Consider the following 15309-nt stretch of genomic DNA (forward strand, 5'->3'; position numbering starts at 1 on the left):
CTTTATAAAGAAACTAAATCCTTATTAAATTGCTGAATATACTTTTGTAATGGGTTTCATTTCCTTTCTTATCTACCCAAACCAGAACACTGTTTCCTGAAGGCCTATGATAACAGAAATATAGCAGGAAATGCCTAAATATTTTTTTCTTTTTTTCATTTCTACCATTTACATCACAAATTTCCTTGGATTAGACACCATTACTCTAGGTTTCAATTTTCTCCACTAAGAAAAAACAGTGCCACTTTTGCAGATACAGTGACTAACTGGTGCAATTCACAAGTCCATAAGAAAATTGATATCACATATTACAACAGGAATTCCTGGAACTTCAAGTTGCATGTATATGGAAAATTTTATTACGTTAATTTTTATAAAAACAAAGTACTTAGAATAAAACACAAAACTTTCATTACAACAATTCTCATTTTCTGCTTGACGTTGTCAAGATGTTTAAATGGGAAGTCAGGTAGGCATCACCTCAGAATTGAGAATGGCTACAACAGACGTCAACACTGCTCTCCCCATGTCAGGAGTTATCAGAAACTTGGGAAATTATTTTCTTCTATAAAATCTTGAACTAAGACAATGTTTTTCTCAATTTTAAAAAAAATCAATAAAACACACATCCTGGTTGATGTTCATTGATGTCTTTCTCAATTAAAAAAAAAAAAACAACTCTACAAAACACACATCTGGGTTGATGTTCACCATGTACACACCTCTACATCTCTGTGGTTCTGAACCTGCAATTCATTTCCTGTGGCTGCTTCAAAAATCTCAACTTTTTATTTGATTGGAACATAATGCTTGACCTGAACAACAATGATCTCTTTCTATTCTGACATACATTCCAACTTAGCCTAGAAATTCCTGTCTCATTTCCAATGCTAAGTAGAACTAGATTTTCAGGATGCATTCCGTGGTCAATTAAATTAGCATTTTTGAGGCTCTTTTGTGTCAATTTATTTGCCTCTAAAGCAAGCAGAATCATTGAAAAATATGGGTTAAATTATTTTTAAATTCTTAATATAATTATGGTGCAATCTCATAAATATGCAATAATAATTTCACTGAAAGCTATTCTGTATGTTTTACCTATATGAATTATAGATTTCTTTACATAATGAGAAAGAAATTCTGAAGCCTGAGTTAAGAGAAGCTTTACTAATGTGAAATGTATTTTTTTCCAATGAATCCAGGTAATCTCATTGTAGTGATTGGATCTGAAAGCCATAATTACCTTGAAAACTAACTAACTAACTAACTAAATAAATAAAGTTAAAATGCTAAAAACAATTTAATTTACAACTAAACATTTAGCCTCAAATTATGTGCATGTATATATGCATGTGCTCTCTTTTTCTCTCTCTCCATGTGTATATATACACACACATATGTATATATATAGTATATATGTGTATGTGTACATACTCAGATACAGACATATGTGTGTCTATAATTATAATTTGTATAATTTAGGGTTCTCATCATATATATGATGTTTTTAAAAAATCTGATAACTTAAAATACTGGTAATATACCACTTATAGTATATTCCTCATCTTGACATATAAAAACTATGTTTATACTCACAAAAATACAGCATGAAGCAGTAGGGTTGTAAATCATATAATTTGTGCTTATAAAAATATAAGTAAGCCTTTAGCATAATTACATTAAATGATGAAATTAAAATTCATCAATCAATGGATTTGAATGAGTGTATGTAGTCTTTCTTAACCTTCTCATTAGTTATATAGTTATTAATGTATGTGTTTATGTCTGATCATCTGAACAACAAATAGCCAATAACTATTAGTTGAGAAGATAATTTATTAGCTAATAATATTCTAGTGAGCAGAACATCACTGACAAACAGTAATCTCTAGTAAATATTATTAATTTGTTCCCCAGAGTTTCTTCATTATAAAAGGCTAAGATGTGTTAGATCTTGCAAGATATTGAAAGTGATTCTGAGTGGTCAAAACAAGAGAGTGTTGCATTTAGTGTGTTTATTATGTGAAGTCAATACTACTGTATTTTATTACTTAGAAGTGTATAAATTAATTATACATATACCACTATACCTGGAAAAAAATGATGAGCACTCTAGAATCTCACTTTATCTACCTCAGATGTCTGGAAGGTTCCTACATTCTGTGTGTGACTGCCTTTTGATGATCTTCTTTATTTGGATGTGCTAGTGTTCTGCCACAAGGCTGGGCTCCTCTGCATCCCTTTAACTCCCATTAGTGGTCACCATGACTGGATTTCTCTTTATCACTGCTTGTCTCTATTGACATCCTAAATCTTATAAATCATTGAATTAGTTTGATTTAGTCACTAATCTTAAAGACTTGTAACAGCTTTTCGAGACTATTAAAATTACTTATGACTTAATTATTACTTTCTTTTAAAAAATATTTTTGCAATTTAGGGTTCTTATTGAATGTATTTTTCCCTTAGTGCACATTTCAACAAACAGAAATTATCTGTGTTCATCATATAACAATAAATATAATCAACCTTTTCACATAATTTCCATAATTCCCCATATTAAAACTTTACATTTTTTCAGTAATTCACAGATTATACAGTATGTTTTGTTAATCATCTCAAAAGCATCTGAAGTACACAAGATTATCATTAACTCAATTGTAATCATGAACATAAAATATAGAGAGTGAGAATGGAATTTAGGACTCAGTAAAATCAAGCTCCAATTGAACCTCTGACTGATGTTACAACCACATACCAGGGGTAATTCCTTACATGCCACACTGATACCCCAGAAGCTGAAGGCCAGTGACATTCCACAATAAATAATTTACATTCCACATTCTGTGTTAACAGTGAACTCACAGCTATACAAAGAAATAAAATGTGGCAATTATACAGATGGTTTAGCTAAATGTTCATCCCCTAGCCACAAAAATCTTTCTTTTAATATAAATCAAATTAGATTGTTTAAAAAATTAGGTTTTTTTTGTCAGTATAGATTTTCTTGTCTTATTGCTTAAGAGTCATTTGGCAAATGACAATAACATAATAGCATTAGGCAGATGATGTTAGACTCATTTGTACTTCTCAATGTCTATCTCTCTCTCACAAGCACACACACACACACACACACACACACACACACACACACACACTGTGGCACTGCTTTTTTTAAACATAAATTCTGAGCATAGAAGATAGCATAACTATGACAAATCATTAGAATGTCACCCACATTGAGTCCTGTCCTTTGCCTTAAAAATCCTCCCCTGATTTGGCTTTACTATGCTTGCCCAACCTCAGCCTTAGATCCCTCACATTTTTCTCAAGAGCTTAGGCCACTTATGTGAAAAAAAAAAAAAGATCAATTACATTCAAATTACAAATGCTACCCTTTATTATATCAAGTTGGCTAATATTTTTGTATTAGCTTTCTTTGCTAATTTTGTATACATCATCACATATATAGACAATATGTAGTATTAATAACTTAAAAAAACTGGCAGTATATGTAAGATCAAATAAACACAGACTAATAAAATAAATTGGCTCATATATTAATTATCATAAAAATTCAACCTGTTTCCAGCCATCTCTGACCAGAAAGAATTAAGAGTCAGTGGAGGCTTTAATCAACTTTAATTAAATTAGATTGATTGTAAATAAACCTTCAAATTGTGTTAAAAAGAAATTAAGGTAATTAAAACAGTTTGTAAGTCAATAGATATCTAGAACTTAACATTGAAAATTTGAAGGTTAATATTTATAAATAATAGTTACAATTTTTTTAAATTTTGAAATTGTTTGGCCTCTTGAAGATTATTTAACTCCTTTTAATGTCCTTTAGATTTTGTATTTAAATATAAATGCTAATACCCCATCAACATTTGCATTTTTGGGAGCTTATAGGTCATATCACAAATACTGCTCATCTCTTGTATAAGTATCCTTTTTCCATGAGAATAATTACCTTGGCCTGCTCATGTCCCATATAGTAAATGTAATTGTGCATGAACTTAAAATAATTTAAAACATTTTCAGAGGGCAAAGTGAGAAGACAGGGGTCATCATGTGAATGTCATTTCTTCCTGTAATTTATATTCATCTGACCTCAACTGCCTTGCAGCAGCTTCATGGCAAAGAAGAAAGATTGCCAGGTCCATCTGGCAATTGCTGATATAATAATCTGCTCACTGCCTTCACAAGCCTAGTTTTATTCCTTAACATTTCCTCGCTGATTTTGGTCTATAGTTAGGGTTAACTGATCTTGGAATACTGCTTTAAAGGAGAAACTGAACTGTGAATCAGTACCATAATTTAGGCTTGACCTGTGCAACTCTGCTTTCTTAAAAAGATTTAATTTCTATACTTTAAAATTATGCAAAAAAATAATTTAGAATAGGCACCTTGGTGTATTTTATTGAAATGGACAGTAAAAAATATAATGTGATTAATTTTTAAGGAAGTTAAATTGTTCAAAATGCACATTACATATTACATTGCAAACTATGAATTTCTTCTTCTTCTTTTTTTTTGGTGCCATGGTATGGCTAATTGGAAAACATTATTATTTTTTTTTTACTCCCTGCACTATTGTCTGAATTTGATGTTATTAAGCCATTGCTTCCCAAGGTTTTGATATGAGGAAATCACTTCTTGCATCTATATTTAGTAATAGGTTGTAGCATAAAGTCTTGTCATGTCATGATTTCATGTTCTGTTCATTCACACTGTATCTATATTCATGATGTTTCTTTATATGAAATAATTTAATAAGCAGCTTGGTAAATATTTAACAACTGGAGATCCAGAAAAAGAGAAATGGCTTGCTCCCTGTCACAGTTGTCTAAACATTCCCACCATGGCTGACATCAGCCTAACAAAATAATACCACTGGAAGTGGACTTGAAGAGAGATGCACATAATTCTGTCTCGGGAGTTGATTCTCACTATTTCCAGTACAATGCTGAATTTAAATGACTAAATAATGAATGTTTACTGAAAAGATTATTGGAAAATCTCTTAATTACTTTTATGATTGATGTCGTCAATCAAGTGATCCAGTCTTTGTTTTTAACACAGAGCTTATCTTTCAAATATTATGTTAGATAATCATATGTAGTATTATATTTCAGAAGAAAAAATAAAGCTAAACAAATGCACCACACCACTCCAATTAACCTTAGAGTTCTTCATATAAATTTACCTATATGAAGGACTTTTCTTTCAGCTACCTCAAGAGTAATTCCTAAAAATAATATTAAACTAACTTCAATACTGTATTGATACTATATATATATATATATATATATATATATATATATATATATATATATAAAATACTTGCATATATGTAATAGTTTTCAACCATCATTTCCATTTGAACTTTTCCCAATCTGTAACTGGTAAATGCAAAAAAAAAAAAAGTAAAATATGTATATTTTAAAAGGAGAGAAGGCATGGTGCATGATGTTATATTCCTCTTCTAAAATATATACAAACCTTCATTTAGTGACAAGTGGAACAAGTAGCAGTTTTGACATCATAATCCAAATGTACAATAAACTATTTTTTTCTTCTTTCAAACAACAAGGGGATTGTTACAAAACTCTTTTCTCATCACTTTGCTGATTTAACATATGTATAATTCCTGGACCACACTCTGATTTTATTGGATTGGATAAATGTACCATTTTTTTTATTTGAAAACTTCACACATGTAAATAAAGGTTATCAGCAGTGTCTTTAACTCTGTTATGGATCTGTTTTATATATATACGCATATTAATACAGCAAGAAGCTTATCTATCTAGTGAATAAACAATATCTAAAAACTTTTACTCAAAGGACTGTTTACATATAATCAAATTTATTGAATAATTTATTTTTATGAAGCTGAAGGCCACTTTCACAAACGTCATTTCTAAATGTGGACTGCAAGTCTACAGAATCCTACATAGTTTCTTTTGTGTAATCAACATAGTAATATTCAGGGTTCCAGTGTCTGCTTTTCAGAAAGAAGCACTTTTAGAACACAATTTCCTACACAGTGTTCACTACCTGTAGATTTATTAGGAAGTGGACAATGGATTATTTTTCAAATGAGAAGGTAAGAAAAAAAAATAAATCCATTCTCACTTGGTTATATGCACATTGAACTAGTATTAATCTAGGAAAAATAAGTAGAAATATTATTTTGGTTAAAAAATTCTTCTTATTTTGAGACATTTATCTCAAAGTTAAACACATGTGGTTACTTGCAATTGCCCTCTTCACTTTGGCACATCTAAACCACCAGAGAAATGATATATCATTTAGTTCTTAAGGGACACATTTGCATCATAATTTAAAGATGGACTTGCAATTGATAACACTATATTGTTTAAAATATATTTAAAAATTCAGTCTTTTACTCAAAATGTTACAGCAACACAGGTTGAGAAACTGATTCTTGAAAGTCTTTGGAGCATATAGAACTCATGACCTTGGAAAATAAATCTTGCATCAAAGAAAATCTTCATTCTCTCTGAAGTCTGTCTAAAATACAATATGTTGTTTTGTTTTGTACATTCGAATGGCTCAGAAGAACAATTTGTATGTCCTTTTGCTGTGCTCCTCTTTGAGATGTGAACTGGAACAGGGCTCAATTGCTATACTATTAATTCTCCATTTCTATGCTTCATCTCTTGTAGCTCTGACTGGAGAAAAACCAGTAGGTTCTGATGAGTTCAATACTACGAGGCAGTAAAGATGAACCTGAATTTAGTGGAGATTGGTGCTCCAAAATAAACATAACACCATGTGTCAAATAAAAAACAAAAGGTATTCTCCTGTACAAATCAGAAGAGATAATAAAAATCAACAAATAGACAGCAACTTTTAAAAAAATCATACCTACATAAGCATCTCAAAACAATTGCAAACTTGAAGAATTATCTACCTTATTCTTATCTGAAACACTTCACAATTTATTGACTCAACCATGGTTTATGTTGCCTTATGTCAAATTTTAGTGACTATTATTTGAGGGTTTTCATTTGATAAGGATATTCTGAGAATTTGTATATTGCTAAATAAAATATTTTTTTTTTGCTAACCAACAGCAATAAAATTCTCTTGAATTCTATCTTATAGCAAGCTAGAAATCATCGCTGTGAATTAAATTTGTCCCAGGTTTTGATAAGCAAGGAGTTCCAGGATTTCTCAATGGCACGTCACGATCTACTCCTCTCACTGGCAGTACCATGAAGGTACACGCAGGACATTGCTGGCTCACTGACAACACGGGCCACCACTTACTCATAGAGGTTAGGTGCCTCTGCAGGTATATGAGAGTTGCTATCTATTTCACAAACCACTGAGCATTTCTTTTTATCAAAAAAAAAGAAAAAAAGAAAAGAAAACCTTCAAATGCTCAGAGTCTGTGGTCAGTGCAGTTCCTTGGATAAGTCTAAGGAAGATATGCTTCACCAAGGAGGAAATCTAAGCAGTTAAAAATGGAGAAATATTTACAACCATTTTTTTTTTCTCCAGCTAGTGGAGTTCTTGCTTTCTGAATGTAGTGGTTTTGTTCTTTTTCTTCAGTACATTTCAAGTAAAGGTTCCAAGGCTATGAGTACAAACTCTCTTGGCCAGTTCCATACATGTCCGCGAGGCGTTTAAAGCGAGGTCCCCAGTCACTTAGGTAGTCATAATTCTGATCAGAGTTTGAGCTGATGGAATCCAAAGAGCTGAGTGACTCAGCGACTGAGCCATTCCCTTCGAAGGCATAGGTCTGCAGAGAATCATAGGGGGGAGCCCCTGGGTCAACATCAGCTTCTTTCAGTCTCTCCCAAATAAATTCCCGAAAAATCACATTATCTGGGATGCTCTTAAAAGTCGGTCGACTCAAGAACTGGATTTCTGGAGTCACATCCCTACGGGTCTTGGTGTCACGGATGACGTTGAGGTTCCTCAGTGCAGCCATGTCAAAAGCCTCTGTGTCTTCCTCTCCCCCGCCCTCGTCATCGTACCTGACGATGTTTTCTCTAATATCTCTCTCTTCGTCAAAAATCAGGGGCTCTTTTTTCCGCCTTCTCATGGTTACGATAAGAAGGATCAGCACTGCAAGGAGGAGACAGCAAAGTGAGAATTTCAGCCAACTGCACGACTGTCCCTCATCAGGGTGACATCGGGCCGTGATGGTGACACAGATTGCTTGCCTTCACGGGGAAATGAATTGGCCTCTTACTTACCTGGGAATTCACAGTGGCTGATGTGCTAAAATTGCTAAAATGGCTTTAAAATAGAACACTTTCAGACATCAAGAAGCCCTTTTGCACACCTGTTCAGGATTGATGTCTTGCTCCAGCCTCTAAAGTGTTTGATAGAACAAATTGAAGGGCCAGCTCAGGATAAATACAATAATTTCAAAGCCATGCAACATGAAGGGATTTTTTTTTCTGAACTTGTTAATTGCTGGAAAGGCACAGTGACATTCATAAATGTTTTGTGTCTAATTTAACAACTGTAATTTCAGGAGGAAATGGATTATAGTATTTGGTCAGGTTCTTTGAAGACATGCCTAGTCCTTGTCTATGAAATTCAGCTATTAAATAAAATCCAGCATGTCAGGCCATATACAAAGATTAAAAGCTTCCCTATAATAAATTGAATTCCACTTTCATGTATGAAATTCTAAAGTTGGACTTACTTTGTGCATTATACCTAGAGACAGAATAGAGGTTGTAGATTTTCAGCATCAGCCAAACATGGGTTTAGGAAATAAATTGTCCCTTCTCCCTTCGATGTTGAACAGTTTTGTTCTTGTGTAAAAATTCATATTATATTAAATCATGAAGCATGTGGTTGTGCTGGAAAGCAAAGAAAATAACTCCACTGGATGTTCTTTTACCTTAAACAAACTGAATATGGACCATATTTTTCATGGGCATAAAATAATCATGGAAGCATTCTCTGGCTACAATTGATTAAATGCTTCCTGAACTAAGAATATGTTAGGTTTTATGCCTCTTTGAATTAATTTAGAATTAGGTGTAAAAACATGTTCTTGAACTTTTGAATTCAAAAATTACTTTAAAAAAGTATTTAATTATATTTAATTATCTAAAAATAAAGTATTTTATAACAATTTTTGTTGCATTAGTCTAAGTATTATTTGCAAGGTCTAGAAAGCCCAAAATCTACACTAAGTAGATTATTATTTGGAGTACATTTTTGAAGGGGGGCTTGAAGATCTAGGGGTGTGGCTCAATGGCATAGAACTTGCCTCTCGCATGTGCAAGGCTCTGGGTTCAAATCCCAAGTGTACTAAATATAAAAACTAATAAAAAGGGTGCTTGGAACATTTGTGCTTAAAGTAGTTTATAAAATTTACACTTTAGCATTAAGAATGCATTTGAAAATAAAAATATAAAACCAAGAAAGACATGCATGCAATCCAGCAAAGCTACATACCGTAACCAGGTAGGAAGCACACTTTAGCCCCCACCTCATCCTCTAGTACAGTCTACATGCACAAGTGAAAAAGCTAAGTACTTTCTAAATTTTCAGTAAAATCATTCACATCAACTAAAATCACGTATTTTCCTAAGTGTTTATTTGCTACTTGCTTTTCCAGCAACAGCAATGTGACCGATGAAGTTTTTATTGGAGTTCTTTGGAAATACTTGTAAACAACTATCATTTTTTCAGGTACCACTTTCCTTTCCTTTCCCATTTGACCTTGGACTACTGTTCATAAATTCTGCACTTTGTAGACAGCAGCATACAATTCAGCAGTTGAAAAGCATTTCCGAGCTTGAGCTTTCAGGGCCCGCCTCTTAGGACACATGTGTGTCTGTTCTCTTCTGGGCTCTATTTACCACATTTGAAGCCTCTCAGCGGGCTTCACAAAAGGGGAGATATACAGTTCAAAAGCTACTGCTTGATTCTCTTACTGTTCCCAAAAGATGCCTGGCTCTCACCTACATTCCTACTGTGTGCATTGGCCCTTTTTGTCTACTGAGAATTAGCATGTCTACCACTCCAGGGCCCTGTGGTTCTCCAGGTCTGTACCAGAATCCTGGAGCACAAGGAGCTTTGGCCTTGGTGTCATGCAGGCCTCGGGTAAAAGCTGAGCTTTGCACATGTCAGCTGGGGCAAGTAACTAAGACTAACTGATCTTAGCAATCTGTCATGGCTAACTTCAATTTTTATGGGGTGGATGAGGGAGAGAAGAAGACTTTGAAAGAATATTAGCAGAAGAAGAAGAGTTCCAAGTACTTTCCAAGTGTGCAACACGACAGTTCTCATTCTCATCATCTGGCCTGTCAGGAGCATTAATTTAAACTTCCAGGAAAATGGCAGGTGGAAATACTGTGTTTTCATGGAAGGAAAAACACAGAACAAGCTTAGATAATAGGCAAAGTAGGAGGTGTAACAATCCTGTGGGTAGGCATGTGTACTAAAGGCCAGTGGGAGACAGAAGAGCTGGTGAGGTGGGAAAGGAAGGTGGGCATGCAGGACATGCCCTTCGTCCTTGCTACAATTCCCTGGGGTATTTTCCCACTTGCTTGTTTTCTTAGACACAGGAAACAACCTGTCTGTAGTCAATGTTGGTCTGTAATTCCTATAACACTATAGAAAGTGTTAGTAATCTCATAGATGATAATTGACAGACAAAGCCCCCAATGACCACAACCAGAGCACAAATGGAAATTGTCACTCAAAGAAAAACAGGTCAGTAAGTGTTAATACGGATGCATGAGCAAAATTATTGTTTGAGATTTATATGCCACTTTAGTTTCTGAAACTTTTCACATGGTCCCCTCAGAATAAATGTAATTACAATCGAAAGAAAGTAAGACTCCGTGAGAATTTCTGGTGAGAAACCAGAGTGAAGCAGGGGAGCGAGAGGGGAGTGTCAGCAGAGGCAGAGCTGAGTGGAGAGGGGAGGCAGGTGAGAATGAGAACCCTGCTGCACAACCAGACAGCAAAACTGTGGGTGAATGTGGTAGCTAAAGGGTGAAAGAGTGGCTGAGCCTAAGCCCGAGGCAGTGCACAGAGAGGATAAGAGTTCAGGGACAAGGGACGCTCTTTAAATGTAGATCCACATCCAAACAGGCAGAAATTCCAAAATTCTCTGTCCTTTAATATTGTTACAGTTACTCTTGTCATCATATGTATTCATCAATTATTCACGTCTTGTCTATACTAATAAACTTGCCCACTGCCACTCAAGACTGTAGCTGGAGAGAAGCCATGGGGCATCAGCCATTGTGCAGGATGCCCTAAGATGTTAATACTTTTCAACATTTTCCTTATTCCCCATCTGACTGGAAGCTAAGAACAAATGTGAACTGTTTGGGAAGGTTAGATAGTTAAACATGTCAATGACTTTGGAGAATATTAATTTCTAACTACTTGAGCACATATAAAAATAAAATTTAACTTTTATAAAGAACAAGTATTAACTGCTTTTCAGGGACTATGGAGATAATCCCTGTATTAAGAAGAATATTTTCTGCCTATGTAAGCACAAGATTATACATGTTAAGAGTTTTATCAGTAATCTTTTTTTTTTTTATGTTATGGACCACATTTCTGAGTGGAGACAGAAGAAAAGAGTTAAGTCTAGCTTAAATCTAGCCATGTGAAACATATTGTGTTGGATGTTCATGAATTGATACTTCCATTTAAATGAACTGTATTAAACCATTTATAAGAATCACTAAAATTAATGACATAATGTTGCATGCAAAATCAGATGTAATACATCTCCTAGTGACCTTTACAGTTCAATTGGTTAAACAGTAATCAAATAATAAGAATAAACTTTAGAACTGTGATAATTATTTGAAAACAAGAAAATATGACCTTATAGTAAATGAATAAATAAATAAATAAAATACAAACAAGGCACTGTTTTTACAGATATACAGAAGGCTCCTGACATTAAGTTGAATATTTTATGTGCTAAAAAATATATTTTAACGCAGGTGTGGTAATGCATGCCATAATAACAGCATCTCAGGAGGCTGAGGAAGGAGGATCCCAAGTTCAAAGACAGCCTTAGCAGTATAGCAAGACCTTAAATAACCCTGACTCAAAATATAAAATTAAAAAAATGTTCTGAGGTTAAGTACCCCTGAGTTCAATCCCTGGTATAAATAAACAAATAAATAGTAATCTTAAAAAAATAATCCTTTAATTTATATGGCAATTTAAAATACACTAGGATGATATGTATAAGAAAGTGTTTATTTCTGTCCAGGATGCTCAGAAAAAGTGTCATGGAAGGAATGGCACTGGAACTATATGTACTTTTTTCCCTTTGGTCTCAGTAACAATCATACTTCTTATTAGCCATAAAAGAGTTGTCTAAATGATCACTGGTGGACATGGTAGTCACCAATAACATGTGGCTAGTCAGTACTTGAGGTGTGACTGTTCTGATGTGAGATGTTTACTAGGTATAAAATATACATGCAGGTTGAAGACTTGAGTTTTTTACAAAGTAAAATATTGATAATTTTCATGGATTTATGTTAAGTGACAGTAGTTGGGAGATACTATATTAAAAAAACACCAAAGGCTGAATGTTCTCTCTGATAAGTGGATGTTGATCCATAATAGGGAGCAGGGAAGCATGGGACAAATGGAGGAATTTTGATTGGGCAAAAGGGAGGGAGGGTAGGGAGAGTGCATGGGGCGGGGAATGATGGTGGAATGAGGTGGACATCATTACCCTAGGTACATGTATGACTGCCCATATGGTGTGATGCTAATAGAAATGTGAAGTTGTGCTGCAATTGTGCACAATGAATCAAAATGCATTCTGCTGTCACATATACCTAATTAAAGTAAATAAATAAATTTTTAAAAATATATATTGACAGCATTTATTTCAACTGTTTTACTTTTACTAAAGAACTTATTTGAAAATTTAAAATTAGACATGTTGTTCATATTGATGACTCACAATAAATTTAATTTAGATGGCTAATCTAAACAAAATAATTCAGAAATACTGGAAAAATATTAATTGCTTATGGTCCTAAGGTATTCTCTAAATTTTTATTGCCAATTGAAAATTTTAAAAATTCAGGAAAATGACTATTATCACTGTAGTTATTACTTCACCTAAAACATATACTTGAAAAATTAACCTAATTTAAATGAAAAATCTGCATAGTTTGTGAACAAGTTCAATAATTTATTGTAAAAAAATCATCCACATCAATGTGCAAGGAGAGTTTAGCCTTTCAATAATTTCTATTCTTTTTCTTTTTTGGGTACCAGGAATTGAACTCAGGGGCACGCCACCACTGAGCCACATCCCCAGCCCTATTTTGTATTTTATTAGAGACAGGGCCTCACTGAGTTGCTTAGTGCCTTGCTAAATTGCTGAGGCTGGTTTGAACCTAAGACCCTCCTGCCTCCACCTCCCAGGCTGCTGGAATTACAGGCGTGTGCCACCATGCCTAGCCTCTATTCTTTTTTAATTCTCCATTCTCCTTTGATTCTGTTAATTTATATACAACTTACTAAAAATCTGTCATACTTTTGTCATTGGGCGTTAATTAAATTTTAATAATTTGATTAACCTCTTTATGAAGTGAATTTTATTGGCAGTAATCAGAAACCACCATGAGGAAGAAAGGATACACTGCCACTCTCTTCTTTATCAATTCAAATCTTCTCTGTTCTCCCCACTTGTACTCTGCATCCTCAACAAAAACAGAGACCACTGACTGGTGACAATTTTCCTGAGATATTCAAACCAATAATTGTATTTCCTCTATACTCAGTTGTATTCATTTTTTATTAGTTTCAACGTTAGCTTCTTCCATAGCCCTACTTTCTTCTATCCTGATTGCTCTTAAGCCAGAACAATTTGGGTTTTCCTTGCTTTTTCCTGGAGATTCTGGTGACCCCTGCCTTTCCGATTTTACCAAGTCCAAAGGGTGTCACCCAACTTGGACTCATTCAATAGAACATAAGAGGGCTCCTTACACACTGTATAAAAGAAAAAAACAAAGAGAGGTTTTATTCTCTCCTCCTCAACCACAGTTGAATTGGAGGAATATCCTCAAATTCTATACTTGCTTTCTTCCTCTATGAGCCCAATGAAACCCAAGATCCTACCATGTCTCTGATGTCTCACTCCCATCTTTCTAGATAGCTATATTTAAAATCAACTACTCACAATTTTTACTTATAGTGAATATATAGGAACTTACAAAATGTAATAAATTTTAAAATATTGTGATTAGTGTTTTTTTTATTATTTATTACTATCACCTCTTTAATTAATGAAATTTTCTGCCCAAATTGCTCTCACACTTTTCAAAGCTTCTAGGTTGAAACTCATTAAGCTACCTCTAATTTGCTTCATATCTTGTATTCTTTTATCAAACAAGGGAATAACAAAACAGAAATTGCCAATTCATCCTTAACTTCATTTCCTCCTTATTTTCAACACTTGCTCATTGCATATTCCAGTCTCCAGCGCTTACATATTGTGGCCCATGAAATATGACTGGAATCCCTTCTCTAAGCCACTGCCCTTGCCTATCACTTAAGAGCTTTCAATTCCTGAAATTCCATTGATTGTGTGTTGTATTTATAGTGTTTAAACATATGGTAAGTACTATTTTTTTATGAAATAAATAATTATTCATATAATGCGAACTTGTACAATGTAGTTTCTGTTCATTTGGACCTTGTAAATGGGTGCACAGAAATAAACGCAGACTGTACTATCAACTTACATATAACTCCAATGACCCTACTTAATCAGATATTACTCTGTTCTATCTACTAGGTAGTAGAATAATGAATAATAGAGATACTGGGTCTTCTCTTGAGGGTCTTAACATATAAATCAGAGGCTGTAAAATAACAATTATGATAAGTGATACCCATGGGCTCATTAAAAGCTATGTTGCCTCCTAAGTGCCCTATGCTCCTGCTTGGAGAATATACTGTTGAGAGAAAGGGGAAGCCGGGTGGGAATCACTACTGCCAAGGTGCATTTTAATTTGTAAACACATATGTTTACAAACTGTGATAAGTACCACAAAAGAAACAGGTGTTAGGACAGAGAACTGTGAGTGTGAAGATTGCCTAATATAATCAGGTGGTGAGGACATTACTCTCCAGAACACAGTGATGCAGGGGCTTATGGATGAAGGGATGCAGGAAGAAAGTTTCAGGAAAAGGATGTTTTGTTTGAAAATAATGGAAATAAAGGCTGTGCAGCTCTTCTTACCGAGCAAGTGAATGACTAGAGAGTCTGATGCTCAGAGTGGCAAGCAGGTGGTA

The 15309-nt window shown here is 34.1% G+C and overlaps 1 protein-coding gene across 2 annotated transcripts in view; it reads right to left on the reverse strand.

The window, feature by feature from the left end:
• Positions 1 to 330: 330 nt before the first annotated feature.
• Positions 331 to 15309, reverse strand: part of Cdh7 (cadherin 7) — a 128332-nt gene continuing 113353 nt past the window's right edge. For both annotated transcript variants that reach the window (XM_078029908.1, XM_078029909.1), the window contains exon 12: positions 331 to 8106. In XM_078029908.1, coding sequence (XP_077886034.1) covers positions 7613 to 8106 — 494 coding nt within the window. In that variant the 3' untranslated portion in view covers positions 331 to 7612. The remainder of the gene's footprint in view (positions 8107 to 15309) is intronic.

This window comes from Ictidomys tridecemlineatus, chromosome 13 (genome assembly GCF_052094955.1).
Source record: "Ictidomys tridecemlineatus isolate mIctTri1 chromosome 13, mIctTri1.hap1, whole genome shotgun sequence".
NCBI lineage: Eukaryota > Metazoa > Chordata > Mammalia > Rodentia > Sciuridae > Ictidomys > Ictidomys tridecemlineatus.